Below are 17,184 nucleotides of genomic sequence, written 5' to 3'. Positions count from 1 at the left end.
GCAGCTGACTGTGACTCACTCTCCCAGTCACAACCCCTGTCCTAATGGCATGTGTCGGTGCAGACGGCTGGATTTCCACAGCAGAGAAGTGTTTGTGTATTCACAAAGAGAAAAGTCACCCCAGACAGGAGGGAACTGGCCTGGCACCCACGGCTAAGCCATCGTGTCTCCTGCTGAGCATAAACAGCTTCACAGAACACCACCGTCGGACACCACCTGGCGACTCCGACCGAACAAGAAAAAACAAGATCATTCCACAATCACACCCTGATACAGGCAGAAAGAAGGACATAGTCTAAATCACAAAAACGACCCAGCATCCCTGCATCCTAACACAGGCCAAATGCTCTAAGCCCTTTCTAACAGCCTCCTAACAAACATGGATTTCGCAATGCTGCACCTTCTCCCTCGTTGAGTCAATACACCCAACTCCGGTGACTGCAGGAATGTTTTCAGTGGCCTTTCAACCATCAAGGAAACAGGCTCAAAACCCAGGTTGCAGCTGATGACCAGAATCAGCTCACTGTGTACTTCAGCTGTCATTTTCTTCTGCCACACTGATAATGAGGCTCTTCCTTATACTACTGACCCTTCACATGTGCCTGAGCATTGCTCCAATTCAAGACCAAAGAATCCTGAATTGGGGAAGAAGTCATTTGCAGGTGCAGAAGAGAACAACATTCACAACAGCCAGGCACGGTGGTTCACGCCTGTAATCCCAGCACTTTGGGAGGCCACGGCGGGTGGATCACTTGAGGTCAGGAGTTTGAGACCAGCCTGACCAACATGGAAAAACCCTGTCTCTACCAAAAATAGAAAATTGACCAGGTGTGGTGTTACGTGCCTGTAATCCTAGCTACTTGGGAGGCTGAGGCAGAATTGTTTGAACCCGGGAGGCGAAGGTTGCAATGAGCCAAGATCATGTCATTGCACTCCAGCCTTGGCAACAGAGCAAAACTCTGTCTAAAAAAACATAAGCAAAACAAAAGAACAATATTCATACCCACGTCTGCAGAATGATAACAAGACTGTTAAACTGGGCCTTTCACAGTCACGCTCCAGGGGAAATGGAATTTCATGTTGGTAGTCTGGTGAAATTATGCAGATTTTACATGTTTCAAAACTCACCTCAGCCAGGCGTGGTAGCTCACACCCGTAATCCGAACACTTTGGGACTCCAAGGCGGGTGAATCACCTGAGGCCAGGAGTTCAAGACCAGCCTGGCCAACATGGTGAAACCCCGTCTCTACTAAAAATACAAAAATTAGTTGGGTGTGGTGGCACACACCTGTAATCCCAGCTACTTGGCAGGCTAAGACAGGAAAACTGCAAGAACCCAGGAGGCGGAGGTTACAGTGAGCCAAGATTGCACCACTGCACTCCAGCCTGGGCCACAGAACGGACTCCATCTCAAAATAAAAAATAAAACTCGCCGGGCGCGGTGGCTCAAGCCTGTAATCCCAGCACTTTGGGAGGCTGAGGCGGGTGGATCACGAGGTCAAGAGATCGAGACCAGCCTGGTCAACATGGTGAAACCCCGTCTCTACTAAAAAATACAAAAAATTAGCTGGGCATGGTGGCGTGTGCCTGTAATCCCAGCTACTCAGGAGGCTGAGGCAGGAGAATTGCCTGAACCCAGGAGGCGGAGGTTGCGGTGAGCCGAGATCGTGCCATTGCACTCCAGCCTGGGTTAACAAGAGCGAAACTCCGTCTCAAAAAAAAAAAATAAATAAATAAAAAATAAAACTCATCTCTATACTTATGACTTTAAATCTAAAGAGCAGAACTAAGTATAAGAATGTATGTATTTGTTTGTTTGAGACAGGGTCTTGCTGTATTGCCCAGGCTGGATATAGTGGTGCCATCACAGCTCATTGCACCCTCAACTTCCCAGGCTCAAATGATCTTCCTGCCTCAGCCTCCCGAGTAGCTGGAACCACAGGCACGTGCCACTGAGCCCAGCTAATTTTTTTTTTTTTCATTTTATATAGAGAGACAGGGCCTCCCTATATTGCCCAGGCTGGTCTTGAACTCCTGGGCTCAAGCAGTCCTCCCACTTTGTCCTCCCAAAGTTCTGGGATTACAGGTGTGAGCCACTGTGCTCGACCTAATTTGTTTTTACATTTATGGAAGTTTTGTTTTATTCTTTTGGGCATCTCTTTAGAATACTAATTGCAAAGCAAAAAAACAAACAAAAACAAAAACAAAATCAAAACACACAGATAGAGGTGTCTGTATGTCATTCTGGAAAACATTTTATCCTTAATTCTTCTGTGTTTATTTAAGGTGGGGAATCCCATCTCTACTTCAGGGAACTTAGGCCTAGCAGAGAAATGAGAAGGGACTGAATTAGAATCTCCATGCCCCACAATGAAGATTGCTACAGTCTCTTGGAGCCTCTGTGCCAACATCAAGCCCCTCAAATGCCCTCAGGAAAGCTCTGTCAAAAGAAAACCAGGATTGGGCCGGGCACCGTGGCTGACACCTGCAACCCCAGCTCTTTGGGAGGCCAAGGCAGGTGGATCATGAGGTCAGGAGATCTGGCCAACACAGTAAAACCCCGTCTCTACTAAAAATACAAAAATTAGCCAGATGTAGTGGCGTGTGCCTGTAGCCCCAGGTGCTCAGGAGGCTGAGGCAGGAGAATTGCTTGAACCCGGAAGGCAGAGGTTGCAGTGAGCCGAGATCGTGCCACCATGCTCCAGCCTGGGCAACAGAGCAAGACTCCGTCTCAAAAAAAAAAAAAAAAAAAAGAAAGAAAAAAAGAAAAACCAACAACCCAGGATTGAATCTTTTCTAACTGAAAAACTCTTGGATGAAATTGATGGTTCATTCTGTCCCCCATTTATGACGTTCACAACAGATTTGGGTGAGCAAGTGAAACCCGTAAGGCTCCTTCCTTGGGAGAGGAAGAATGGGAAAACAGATTGTGAACAGTCTACCGAGCTCAGCCTTCTCTTTTGCTTGTCTTTTCTCATCTGTTCAAATCGAAGTTCCAGAATGAGGCAGGGAAATCTTAAGCTGACCCAAAGAAGCTGGGCAGAGACACATGTTAGGAAATATCATCAATGACATGTAGGTTTCACAGATTAGCCCTCACGCTACTATGGGACTCTCGAGTATGTTATGCCCATAGCCTAAGATTCCCCCCAAAAATCACAAGGCCGTCGCGATTTCTATTTGTTCACTTCACAGTCCCCTATCCTCCAGTCTCGTATTCTCCCCAGCTCATTAAACTGACCTACCTCTCAAACTCTAAAATCTTCCTCCCTCCCCAGACAAATCTCCATTCCTGAAAGGTTGTGCTTCCATTCTAAAGACTGCGCGTCTGCTGAACTGTGTAAAATCACTGTGGAATGCACAGGGGAAGATCTAGAGAGCTTCCAGGCCTCTCTATTCTACAGTCCCCAACCCCCACTCCGCCAGCCACAGGACAAACACAGGGAGATAGCATTGCAAAACCAATCCTTTCCTCATTTGCATTGTTTGGTTTTTGTTTTTGAGACAGAGTCTTGCTCTGCTGCCCAGGCTGAAGTGCCATGGCGCGATCTTGGCTCACTGCAACCTCCACCTCCCGGGTTCAAGTGATTCTCGTGCCTCAGCCTCCTGAGTAGCTGGGATTATAGGCACGCACCATCATGCCTGGTGAATTTCTGTATTTTTAGTAGACATGGAGTTTCACCATGTTAGCCAGAGTGGTCTTGAACTCCTGACCTCAAGTGATGCTCCCGCCTCGGCCTCCCAAAGTGTTGGGATTACAGACATGAGCCACCATGCCCAGCCTCTTATTTGCTTTTGTTTGAGACAGCATCTTGCTGTGTTGCCCAGGCTGGAGTGCAATGGCGTGATCGTAGCTCACACAGTCTTGACCTCCTGGGCCCAAGCCATCCTCTTACCTCAGCCTCCCAGGTAGCTAGGACTACAGGCCAACATACTTAGCTAATTTATTTTTTTCTTTTATTTATTTATTTATTTTGGAGATGCAGTCTCACTCTGTTGCCCAGGCTGGAGTGCAGTGGCACAATCTCAGCTCACTGCAACCTCTGCCTCCCAGGTTCAAGTGATTCTCCTGCCTCAGCCTCCTGAGTAGCTGGGATTCCAGGCACCCGCACCACCACACCTAGCTAATTTTTGTATTTTTAGTGAAGATGGGTTTCACCATGATGGCCAGGCCGGTCTCAAACTCCTGACCTCAAGTGATCCAACTGCCTCAATCTCCCAAAGCGCTGTGATTACAGGCATGAGCCACCGCGCCTGGCCTATTTGTTGAATTTTCAAGTGTACCTCTGAGCTGAGCTAGGGGTAGCCTCTCCCTACTATGAAAACAGCCACTGAGGCCACCTGACTGGCCAGCGAGTGTGCCATCTCTGTCCATCAACTCACTTCCAGGTGGCGTTTCTGAACATGGGTTGGACACTCCAAGAAGAGCCGAAGATGTTCAGGGACTTGGAGAAGCAGTCATTGTAGATCAAGCCCGTGTAGATGGAGAAAATGCCCATCAGGAGAATCAGATAGCGCCCGTGGAAGAAGGTGTTCCAAATCTGGCCTCAGAGAGACAGAGAGGATGATTGTCAGTGGGCTCTGAACCAGACCCCGGAGGGAAGCATGCCACAGAATGTCTCCAGCTTCACCGGCACAGGCATCCTTGGGGTGGACCACATGACACAGCAGACATCAATCATCCAGACAGGAAGAACACAGCATCCTGGTTTTTGGAACATATAGGTGCACTAAAAAGTCCTAGACTGGTATTTGTTATCGCAGAAATAAAAACTATATAGGCAAAAATTAGCCAGGTTTGGTGGTGCAGGCCTGTAATCTCAGCTACTCAGGAGGCTGAGGCAGAAGAATCACTTGAATCTGGGAGGTGGAGGCTGCAGTGAGCCAAGATCGTACCACTGCACCCCAGCCTGGGTGACAGAGTAAGACTTTGTCTTTAAAAAAAAAAGAAGAAGAAAGAAAAAAAGCCAGGCATGGTGGCTCACACCTGTAATCCCAATACTCTGGACATTGGGAGGCCGAGGCAGGCAGATCACCTGAGGTCAGGAGTTTGAGACCAGCCTGGCTAACATGGTGAAATCCCATTTCTACTAAAAATTAGCCAGATACGGTGGTGTGCACATTAGTTCCAGTTACTTGGAAGACTGAGGCAGGAGAATCACTTGAACCTGGGAGGCAGAGGTTGCAGTGAGCTGAGATCGCCCCACTGGACTCCAGCCTGGGTGACAGAGCCAGACTCCATTTTGAAAAAATGAAAACATATAAGCCTCAGCTCCTTGCATTGCGCCTGCATCAGAAAATAAACTAAGTGCAAGCACGGCCTCACCTGCTTCGAAAGGGACCTGAAAGCAGGTGGCTTTGCCTCAAGTGCTTCCAGGAGACACGCACTGAACTGGCCTCTCATGGCTGCTACATTTATGACAAGTCAGATCTCTACTCATTTTGTGTCTTGTCACTGTGAAGTTGAGTCCCTGTCTGTCTATGTCTGCTGAGAAGCATGAAGTGCTTTCTCATAATACTGAATGATGTGTGTCAATCATTCCAAGCAGTGCTGAAGGGTAACTCTGAAAATCAAAATGTTAAGCTTGGCATGGAAAACTATATTGGTCACGGGTGGATTCTGCCCACTAACCTCGATATCGCTAACCTAGCTGTAATTAATTCAACCTGTAATCAAACATTGCAGATATTCTTTTTTTTTTTTTTTTTTTTTTTTTTTGAGACAGAATCTTGCTCTGTCACCCAGGCTAGAATGCAGTGGCATGATCTCGGCTCACTGCAACCTCCACCTCCTGGGTTCAAGTGATTCTCCAGTCTCACCCTCCTGAGTAGCAGAAACTACAGGTGCCTACCACCATGCCTCGCTAATTTTTGTATTTTTAGTAGAGGTGGGATTTCACCATGTTGGTAAGGTTGGTCTCAAACTCCTGACCTCAGGTGATCCGCCCACCTTAGTCTCCCAAAGTGCTGGGATTATAGGCATGAGTCATGGTGCCTGGCCTGCAGATATTGTTAAAATCAGAGCACAGCTACAGCCTGTTTCCCCTTTTTAAAATGTATTACCATGAACTTAAAGTTACTAACTTCTATTAACTGTTGGACTTTTTTTTTTTTTTTGACACGGAGTCTCACTCTGTTACCCAGGCTGGACTGCAATGGCAAGATCTCAGCTCACTGCAATGTCCACCTTTCAGATTCAAGAGATTCTCCTGCCTCCACCTCCTAAGTAGCTGGGACTACCAGTACCTACCACTATGTCTGGCTAATTTTTGTATTTTTGATAGAGATGGGGTTTCACCATGTTGGCCAGGTTGGTCTCGAACTCCTGACCCACCCACCATGGCCTCCCAAACTGCTGGGATTACAGGCATAAGCCACTGCGCCTGCCCAGCTAATCAACTGCGAGCCAATGCACCCTCTTGAGTTGTCCCAGCCTTCACAGCACTCAGCGAAGGGACCTCGCGAAAGGTGGAGAAACTTGAAGCTAAGAGCGGGGAAACGACAGGCAGGGTTTCTCAGTGTTCGAAAGGGCTCTGGTCCCAGGCTGCTCCGCCAGGAACAAATACTCGTGATATTTTAAGTAAAAACAATACAAATACTGTGCACTACTTGACGCCAGTTTTTGAAAAATTGGTGTATAAGCACGAAAAAAATGGAAAGATATCAAAAAACATTCACTGTGACTTTACATCACTAGATGGTTGCATTTTTCTAATTTTTACAATGATTATGAATTGCTGGGTTTTTTGTTTGTTTGTTTTTTGAGACAAAGTCTTGCTCTGTCACCCAGGCTGCAGTGTAATGGCACAATTTCGGCTCACTGCAACCTCTCTCTCCCGGGTTCAAGTGATTCTCCTGCCTCAGCCTCCTGAGTAGCTAGGATTACAGGCATGGGCCACCACACCCACCTAATTTTTGTGTGTGTTTTTTAGTAGAGACGGGGTTTCACCATGTTGGTCAGGCTGGTCTTGAACTCCTGACCTCATGATCTGCCTCCCCACCCCAACCCAGCCTTCCAAAGTACTGGTATTACAGGTGTGAGCCACCGCACTGGGCTATATTGCTTTTATAATCAGAGAAAAAAATCAGGGTTAGAAAACATACATAATGAAAAAGAAAAATTGATGCTTTATCAAGTCATGAACAAAAACTCAAAAATGCTGAAAGGGACAGCCCCAAATCATCCAAAGGAATTACCTTTGGCCAGAAGTTTTAAGTTAATTTTGGCTCTTTTTTACTTTCTTTCTTTCCCTTATTTTTCATAACAACGTGTTATTTCTAAGGTGAAAACCACATACAAATTTTCCTATTCTGAAAATGAATGGGGCAAGGCAGTCAAGGATACTCACTCACCTCATTGTCTGTCTTCTGGGAGAGCAAGCGTCTCTCATTCAGCACCATCCAAAGTGCAGCCAGGAGCATCACAGTTCCGTGACCACAGTCGCCAAACATCACAGCAAACAGGAAGGGGAAAGTGATAATGGTGTAGGGGGCTGTGGAGGGGGGACGCACAACACCTGAGGCCCCAGCACGGGTTCCCTCCCACAGCTGCACAATCTGCGCGCTGGTTTCCTTTAGACTTTCTGCTTGTCTTGTCTCACCCTGCCGACCCTGACACTTGCTTAGCTGCCATATAAATGAGCACATCAGTTTCTAGGCAATCTTTTTAATTTTTTTTTGAGACAGGGTCTCACTCTGTCACCCAGACTGGAGTGCAGCGGCACGATCATGGCTCACTACAACCTCCACCTCCTGGGCTCAAAGTAATCCTCCTACCTCAGCCTCTTGAGCAGCTGGAACTACAGGTGTGTGCCAGCATGCCTACCTAATTTTTAAAATTTTTTGTAGAGATGATGTCTCACTATATTACCCAGGCTGGTCTCGAACTCCTGGTTGCAAGCAATCCTCCCACCTCGGCCTCCCAAAATGTTGGGATTACAGGCATGAGCCACCGTGCCCAGTCTATGAGTAGGTAGTCCCCACACTACAGATGTGCTGAGGCGTAGAGAGGCTAAGTGACTTGTCAAAAATCACAAAGTCTTTCCAGGAGCAGTAGCTCACGCCTGTAATCCCAGCACTTTGGAAGGCCGAGGTAGGTGGATCACCTGAGGTCAGGAGTTTGAGGCCAGCCTGGCCAACATGGAGAAACCCTGTCTCTACGGGGTTTTATTTTTTTGTAAGTACAAAAAAATTAGCCAGCTGTGGTGGCACATGCATGTAATCCCAGCTACTCGGGAGGCTGAGGCAAGAGAATCGCTTGAACCCGGGAGGCTGAGGTTGCAGTGAGCCAAGATCATGCCATTGCACTCCAACCTGGGCAACAGAGCCAACCTCAGTCTCAAAAAAAAAAAAAAAAATTACAAAGTCAAAAAAACTTGTCAAGTTTGACGGAACTTCAGATCAGTTTTCTCTTCGTAGGTGCTTTTTATACTCCTCCACACCCATCTTTTGCCTGTTTCTCCACCATTCACATGCATCACACACCACCAGCAGTTTGCTCGCAGGGAACCTCAACCCAGGAGGCTCCTGCATTACAGGTCACAAATTAGACTGAGTCTCAGGCTGGAGAACAGCGCCATGCACTGCTTGGATAAAGGGTATCTAGTCTACCCTTTTGTTTTATCTGTTTTTTGAGACAGAATCTCACTCTGTCGCCCAGGCTGGAGTACAGTGGCATGATCTTGGCTCACTGCAACCTCTGCCTCCTGGGTTCAAGCGATTCTCCTGCCTCATCCTCCTGAATAGCTGGGATTACAGGTGCCTGCCACTGTACCCTGCTCATTTTTGTATGTTTAGTAGAAACAGGGTTTTTGCCATGTTGGTCAGGCTGGTCTCAAACTCCTAACCTCAAGTGATCCACTGCCTCAGTCTCCAAGAGTGCTGAGATTACAGATGTCAGCCACTATGCCCAGCCCACGCCTTTATTTTATTAACCAAGCTTGCAAGATCCCACAGCTTAGGACACCAAGAATCGAGTCTTCTAAGTTCTGTGTGCTTGTGTCTTTCCCACACAATAGCTACAACCGTGAAGATGCCAAGAGAAGGCCCTCATTGAACTGGTGAAGGAAACAATCACTGACTTCAGCTGCCTGAGGAGGTTATAGTTTAAGGGTGAACAGGTGAAGACAAAGAACAACTCTCACCAATCGCCATTTATAGACGACACCCCAGGGTATTAGGAAACTGAGCAGGATTTAGGAATCCTTCAGCTTGCCCCTACTATCTTACTTCTTCCTCCGATTCCCACAGCTACTAACCTAGCCCCAAGCCTCACAGTTTTAACAAGTTCACCTCCTCAGTCACTCAGGGGTACATCTTACCTAGTTTTCACTTTCAGGCTGCCCAGTTGTGCAATTTACCAGATCTTTACCTGGGTTTATCTCCCGGTAGCTGCCGACGCCATATGCATCCACGATATTCTGGAAGCCAGCTGTGAATTTATTGGTCCTGTTAAATGTGGGCGGGGCTGTTTTAGATTGCACTGTGGTCATGATGGGGGCCATGGAAGAGCCACTTAGTTCCTGCAAAAAAAAAAAAAAAAAAGGCAACAAAGTCGTAAGGAGAAGAGTCTTGGGCTGGGTGTCACACACACAAGGTCACAGTCCCAGCTCCTGCCATCTCTCGCTGAGTAAACTTGGGGCAATCCCTTGATCTCTCTGAGACTCACGACCTCATCTGTAGAGCGTTAATACCTTGCCAATGCTTATCCAATCCACCTCACAGGAGGGCTATCAAGAGAAGAGAGTCTCTGGAGTCTCTGACAATCTCCCCTTTCCAGCTCCTGTAAATGTGAATGTTACGACTCGTGGCCCTCTATGCTTCCTCTCTCTCTGCTTTCTCAATTCATCCCTCTCTTCCAAATGGCCTTGACCCTTCCCCAGTTTTTTCCTAAGTGCCTGCTCAGACTTTCAAACTCCAATGTGTCACCAACGCCACAAAATCCAGGAGCCTAATCCTGCATCCATCAACTTGCCCCAAAGCCAGGTCCCTGCCTGGGTAAGAACAGCGCCACGTTCTCCCTCCTCCTTCGTCCGTTCTCCCATATTCCTAACGCCTTACAATCACGGATGTGTCCCTTCTCTGGTTTCAGTCAGTCGATCACCCACCAAGGCTTGCTAATCCTCCCTTCGGAATCCTCCCTCCAATTCCCACAGCTATTACCCTAGCTCCAAGCCTCAGACTCTCCGCCAGGCTCTCCCATCTCCGTTTATCTAACACCCAGATTGCTTAAGCACTCTTAATAAAACAAACAAAAAAGAACCATTTTACTCATGTTACACTCCTGCTTTAAAATCTTCAAAGGCTGCCTATCCCCTAAAGATGAAATCAAAACTCTTTAGTCTTCTGATCAGGACTACTTAACAATATTGCCTTAATCCCCCATTCCCACCTTCAGCCATCCCCACACGTCCCCATGGAAACTGGCCATGTTACACTAGCCACCTCTCTTCTCCACTCACTTGAGTCTTTTTTTTTTTTTTTTTTTCTGAGACAGGGTCTCACTCTGTTGCCCAGGCTGGAGTGCAGTGGCACAATCATAGCTCACTGCAGCCTTGACCTCCTGGGCTCAAGCAATCCTCCTGCCTCAGCCTCCTGAGTAGCGGGAACTACAGCTATACATGGCTATGTTGCACAGGCTGGTCTTAATCTCCTGGGCTCAAACGATCCTCCCACCTCAGCCTCCCAGAGTGCTGGGATTACAGGGTGAGCCACTGCAACTGTTCTACTTACTTGAGTCTTTTTGTTTTCTGGGGATTTTTTTTTGAGACAAAGTTTCGCTCTTGTTGCCCAGGCCGGAGTGCAATGGCGTGATTTCGGCTCACGGCAACCTCTGCCTTGTGGGTTCAAGCGAGTCTCCTGCCTCAGCCTCCCAGGTATCTGGGATTACAGACATGTACCACCACGCCTGGCTAATTTTGTATTTTTTAGTAGAGATGGGTTTCTCCACATTAGTCAGGCTGGTCTCAAACTCCCGACCTCAGGTGATCTGCCCGCCTCAGCCTCCCAAAGTGCTGGGATTACAGGTGTGAGCCACTGCGCCCCACCTCCACTTACTCGAATCTTAACAATTCCTAGTGCTCCCTGTCCAGGAACCGTACAGCCACCGCACACCCAGTAGCACTTGCCATCTGCATACCCAGTGAGACCTGACCCCAGCTGGACGAGTGCTCACGGACCCTCCGCTGCCTTCAGGAGGCCCCGCTCCACCCCGCCTCCCTCCACCTGCTCCCTGACCAGCCTTCCACCAACGCGCACATGCACCGCTTCCTCAGGGATGCACCCCTGCCCTACTCAGCTTGGTCGAAATGCTTTTTAAATGCCCCATTTAGGTGGTTTTTGGACCACGATGTGGGGACATGGGAGAGTATGAAGAACGATGTGGGGACATGGGAGAGTATGAAGAACGGTTTCTGTATTCAAATCCTGCCTTCTGGCTATAGGACTGTGGTCAGGTTACTTCTACATTCTGTGCCTGAATTTCTTTATCTGTACAAAGGAGATAAAAAAAAAGTTCCCACCTTCTAATCCATTCCTATGGCAAGGAATTGATTACCTTCAGACCCCTCTGCCTGAAAACCCTTCCTCCTGCCCCCCATTTTCCCATGGTATCAATGCCACCTACTCAGAAGGGGCCACTTTAGATCCCATGAGATTCCCCTGCTGTCACCAGATACGTCACCAGCAGGGCAGGCTTCCCACCCAGCTAGTTCCCCATCGGCCGAACCAGCCGCATACCACGCAGTCCTCAATCTATCAGTTTCATTCCTGCCACCCTGTGAAATGATTCAAACAAGCTCATCACATCCTCCTGCAGGAACCAAAGGTCACCTCACTCTCTCACTACAGAGCTGCCTCTGCCAGTTCACCAGGCTCCCAAGCACCATTCCCAAGGGCAAGCCCTGTGTGGCCCTGCATGGCGTGTGGTGTCCTTCTCCCCTGGGCTCTGAGGATGAGTGACTAAACACAGTAATCCCAGCTGCTCGGGAGGCTGAGGCAGGAGAATCACTTGAACCTGGGAGGCAGAGGTTGCAGTAAGCCAAGACTGTGCCACTGCACTCCAGCCTGGGTGACGCAGTGAGGTTCCATCTCAAAAAAAAAAAAAAAAAAAAAAAAATTCAGTATATACTCACAAAAGTTCAAAAAATGGTGAACTGTCAAACACTGAGAAAACAATGGAATTTCTTTTTCTTTTTCTTTTTTTTTTTTTTGAGATGGAGTCTTGCTCTGTCACCCAGGCTGGTGTGCAGTGGCAGGATCTCGGCTCACTGCCACCTCCACCTCCTGGGTTCAAGCAATTCTCCTGTCTCAGCCTCCCGAGTAGCTGGAACTACAGGAGCACACCACCACGGCTGGCTAATTTGTCATATTTTTAGTAGAGACGGGATTTCACCATGTTGACCTGGATGGTCTCCATCTCCTGACCTTGTGATCCGCTTCTTTTATGTCCTAGTGCTCAGAGTTGGGTTGAGAACTGAAGACACAATGATGATGAAAACAATCCTACCAGCAAGTCACTTGAGAAGTTCATGTGACCCATGATGCCGACACCCTCTGAGAGCCCAACAGAGGGACTGACTCATCAGACCCTCCCGGCTTCACCTGCCACGCACCATGCCTTGCTCCAGCGCCCTCTTGATACGTGCGGCATCTGCCACTGGGAACCAGATCTCGGCGATGACACACTGCTGGGTAACGTCGATGTTGCACATGTTGAGGATGTGGTAGACGGCCTTCATCTTCTGCACCTTGATGAGCCAGGAGTGCCAGCTGGCGGCCGCTTCCTGCAGCAGGCGCTGGCGGTGAGACTCTGTTTGTGTTATGACCTACACGAAAAGCACAGGACACAGGCAACATTCCTAGAGCTGTTCACAGCAGGTTCCTTTGACCTGTGGCTCTCACCTGACCTTTAATTCCCCTGAGCACCTTTATCTCCCCTACCAGAGGCTCAAACCCTTAGGCAGAGATTGTATCTTCCTTTTCCTCTAAATTCCTCATAGTCCTATTGTTATGGGTTGAATTGTCAAAATAAAAGATAGGTGGAAGTCCTAAACTCTCATACCTGCAAATATGACCTTTTTGGAAAGAGGGTCTTTACAGATGGAATCAGGTTAAGATGAGGTCATACTGGATTCCAATGGGCCCTAATCCCATATGACCACTGTCCTGATAAGAACATGTGACAATGAAGGCAGAGATGGAAGGAGGTGCCCACAAGCCAAGGAATGCTGAGGATGGCCTGCAGCACCAGAGCTGGGAGAGGCAAGGAGGGAGCTCCCTTCCTGTCTTTGGAGGGAGCATGGCCCTGCTGACACCTTGATTTCAGACCTCTGGCCTCCAGGACCCCGAGAGAATAAATCCCTATTGTCTTAAGCTGCCCAGCTTGCAGTAATTTCTTACAGCAACCCCAAGAGATTACCACATCTACCTCATCCCTTTATATACATAATCCCTCCAATAAAGGACAAGTAAATGAAGGAAGGAAGGAAGGAATGGATAATTTGGCCCACACAATTTATTTAATGGAAATCGTTTTTATGTTTTGATGATACAACAAACAGGGTAATCTGTTTCAGTACACGTGGCCTCTGTAAGAGACACACTGTAAGAGACATGTTGTGGCTCTAAGATTAATGAGAGCCATGAGGCCCACTAAAGCATCTCACAAACCCAGTACTCCTGTCACTTAGCAGTATAATGCCACCTGGCCTGGGGATTTCCAGGAGACAAGCCCACCTCAGCACAGATGTGACTTTTAGAAGCCAAATGTCTCAGCATCAGATAGTGTCTAAGATTCGTCATTGGCAGAGACTGAACCAAAGGAGAGGAGCTGTCCCTGCAGAAGCCACTCAGCTGGGATCACCTGAACCCACCGACACAGCAGCAACCAAGTCATAGTAAATCTTTTTTTTTTTTTTTTTTTTTTTTGAGACGGAGTTTCGCTCTTGTTACCCAGGCTGGAGTGCAATGGCGCGATCTCGGCTCACCGCAACCTCTGCCTCCTGGGTTCAAGCAATTCTCCTGCCTCAGCCTCCTGAGTAGCTGGGATTACAGGCAAGCGCCACCATGCCCAGCTAATTTTTTGTATTTTTAGTAGAGACGGGGTTTCACCATGTTGACCAGGATGGTCTCGATCTCTTGACCTCGTGATCCACCCGCCTCGGCCTCCCAAAGTGCTGGGATTACAGGCTTGAGCCACCGCGCCCGGCCAAGTCATAGTAAATCTAAGCCTGCGTTTAGCAGAATTTCTTTCCTATTCTCATGAAGTTTTCATAAAATCAAACATGGAGTATTGGGGGAAAAGGATTTCAAGGATAATGGCTTCAGGGGAAACAGTCCTCTTGACAAGTGACAAACAAGGAATAGAGAGGATTAAAAAAATTAAACACAGATTTTTCTGGAAAACCCTCCGTGCTAGCCTGAGAGTTTTGAAAGATACACACACCTAATTTCTTCACATATTGCCGAGCATCTAAAACTGTTGACTTCTACCATAGCCACATGCAGCTACTACATTTTAATTTTATTTCCTTTTATGTTATTTTATATTGAGATGGAGTCTCACTTTGTTGCACAGGCTGGAGTGCAGTGGCACAACTGGCTCACTGCAACCTTTGTCTCCTGGGTTCAAGCAAGTCTCTCGCCTCAGCCTCCTGAGTAGCTGGGACTAGACTACAGGTGTCTGCCACCACATCTGGCTAATGTTTTTATTTTTAGTAAAAATAATTCACCATGTTGGCCAGGCTGGTCTTGAACTCCTGACCTCTGGTGATCCACCCACCTCGGCCTCCCAAAGTGCTGGGATTACAGGTATAAGCCACCACACCCAGCCCTAAAATGTAAATTGAATTAAAATTAAATAAAAATAAAAACTCAAAGACTTAGTGGCACCAGCCATGTTTCAAGGGCTCAGTAACCACATGTGGCTCGTGACTGCAACGTTGGACAGCAAAGGCCACGTGACCCTTTCATCAGAACCGAAAGTTCTACTGCACTCTAGCACTGATGAGAACTTTCCAGCTGAGGGAGGCCCAGCTTTTTTCAGTGATCACTTTCAAAGCTGCTGTGATTGAAGAGAGCATTCTGATCATAAATGTGTTGAGTGTCACCCTGGATGGTGATATACTTTATAAAGGAATTGAGTTTGGGATGAATGAACATTCACACGGTGAAACTAGACTCACTGTTTTTACAGAATTAATCAGTCAGCTTAAACAGTGGGGCAATTCAGTGGGAAAAGAATCAGTTATACTGGTTGTTCAACTTAATTGGCTGGGTGGTTGTATCATAGATTTAGTCTAGGCTGAGGCTGGAAATAAAGGGTGGCTTTTATCAGATCGGAGTGGCCACCCAAAGGCTGACTAGGGCTGTGGTCAATTCTGAGCCTGGGCAAAACATTCTTAACCTGTACCGTCATCCCCTCTAGCTCATCTAACAGTTTCCCAGTTGTGAAACCTTCCACAGCCACAGCCAGAATGCATAGCGAATATTCCAGCGGGACTCCCAGCAAGAGCCGCTGGGGGCAGGGCTTGTATGGAAACAGCAGAGGCGGCAGCCCCCTTCGGATCAGGAGCCCGAACCCTTCACTCACGGTAATTAAATCTTCCAGCCTCACGTTGACGCTCTCCAACATCTCTCTGCGCTCCACAGCAGGCTCCGGGCAAGGGTAGACTGTGGCTCGAAATCTGTGTTTAATATATTCCAAGGGACACAGGTGGGTTCTCGCTACAGAGCATTCTGCACCCCCTCTTCTGCTAAAACATTATTTGCTGACTCTGGTTAAAGGACCAGCCTATCCCAGAATAACTGCATCTTTGGCCACTGGAAAAGGAGTCCCAGTCCTAAGTGTTCCCAGGACATCACTTGTGCTGTGAATTGAGCCTGCAGTTCTGTTACATGAATGAGCTTCATTCAAACCATAAGATCTGCGAGTTGTCAGGTAAATAAGACTGCAGGCTGGACTTGCCTGTTCCTTTTAGAATCTATTAATGTATTAATATCCTCTGCACTGAGACTCTTCTGCTTCTGTGGAGCTACATGTAACATGATTCTATAAAATCAGAAGCAACAGCCACGCAGTTGGCTTACTCTTCAGCAGCTGAAGAAGAGTCTAAGATGGAATAAAACGAAAGGGGGACCGTGTCCACTTTTAGTTACCCTCACATTTTGCGTATTCAAGTTCTCCCTATTCATATTCTCACAACTATGACAAATCAGCTGGGGCTGACTTTTATGTGAGAAAGTTACTGACCTCTAGAAGCCACGGTCATGTGCATTTGGCATTGCACATCTCTTTACCTGGCCCAGATCACTGAAGAAAGAGCCATTCACTCCCTCTTACCCATCACAGATCTTCTTGATTTTCTGCCTGAGCTGCTCTCCTTGATAAAATATGATGAATATGTTCTTCTGAATTTCTTCTTTCTGGAAAATCAGAATAAGTTTTAAAAAAAAAAGTGAGTTGGGGGGTTCTTTCTGGTTAAAACGTAATAGAGAGAAATGTAAAGTCCTGTTTTTAGGCTTACAAAACTCATACATTTAAAATTGGGAAACCGTAACTTTCCCCAGTTTATCTAAATTCATGGCTCACAGCTGAGAGCAAGGTGGTCCAGAACTTCACAGAGGCTGATGCAGCCTTAAGGTGAGAGGCTCCCTGTTCGCTATGCTGTTTGGACCACAACCAGACCTTATATTCAGCTCTAAGCCCCGCACTTAAGAGATGTGACAATAAACAAGAAAACATTCAGAAGAGAAGATTGCAAGGCTTGAAGTGAAGCTAGCTGGCTGATACACTGGCTCACTGGAGTTAATTAACACACAACACTGACATTTTGGGGATGAGTAGGTGTTTGATATTTAACAAAGGTAAAGCCATGCCCAGGTTTTGACTCATACATACAGTTGCTCAGATTTTTTGACTCACAGTTGCTTGTGTGCCATAAGATTGCTGCTTACATCGCACCTGTCAAGTCCAAGTTGGACAATTCACAAGAAAGGAAGCTGTGTTCCACAAGCATACATGCAAATGTTTAACTCACTGTAAGCAGAGAAATATGAACCGAAACAATGCACTCTTTCACTCTTATTTAGTTTGAGGGGGTAAAGGTAAAATTACAAAACTCAGGCCAGGTGCAGTAGCTCACACCTGTAATCTCAGCACTTTGGGAGGCGAGGTGGGTGGATTGC

At 47.3% G+C, this 17,184-nt stretch overlaps 1 protein-coding gene across 4 annotated transcripts in view; it reads right to left on the bottom strand.

The window, feature by feature from the left end:
• ATP6V0A4 (ATPase H+ transporting V0 subunit a4) overlaps window positions 1-17,184 on the bottom strand; it is a 98,821-nt gene that overhangs the window by 34,184 nt on the left and 47,453 nt on the right. For all 4 annotated transcript variants that reach the window (XM_074379021.1, XM_010340368.3, XM_003929749.4 and 1 more), the window contains 6 exons: window positions 16,340-16,422; window positions 15,590-15,683; window positions 12,612-12,824; window positions 9,371-9,521; window positions 7,354-7,493; window positions 4,384-4,541 (listed from right to left, as the gene is read on the bottom strand). In XM_074379021.1, the coding sequence (XP_074235122.1) occupies window positions 4,384-4,541; window positions 7,354-7,493; window positions 9,371-9,521; window positions 12,612-12,824; window positions 15,590-15,683; window positions 16,340-16,422 (839 nt within the window). The remainder of the gene's footprint in view (window positions 1-4,383; window positions 4,542-7,353; window positions 7,494-9,370; window positions 9,522-12,611; window positions 12,825-15,589; window positions 15,684-16,339; window positions 16,423-17,184) is intronic.

The sequence above is a fragment of the Saimiri boliviensis genome, chromosome 10, assembly GCF_048565385.1.
Source record: "Saimiri boliviensis isolate mSaiBol1 chromosome 10, mSaiBol1.pri, whole genome shotgun sequence".
NCBI classification, from domain to species: domain Eukaryota; kingdom Metazoa; phylum Chordata; class Mammalia; order Primates; family Cebidae; genus Saimiri; species Saimiri boliviensis.
This window is presented reverse-complemented; position numbering and strand designations above follow the sequence as displayed.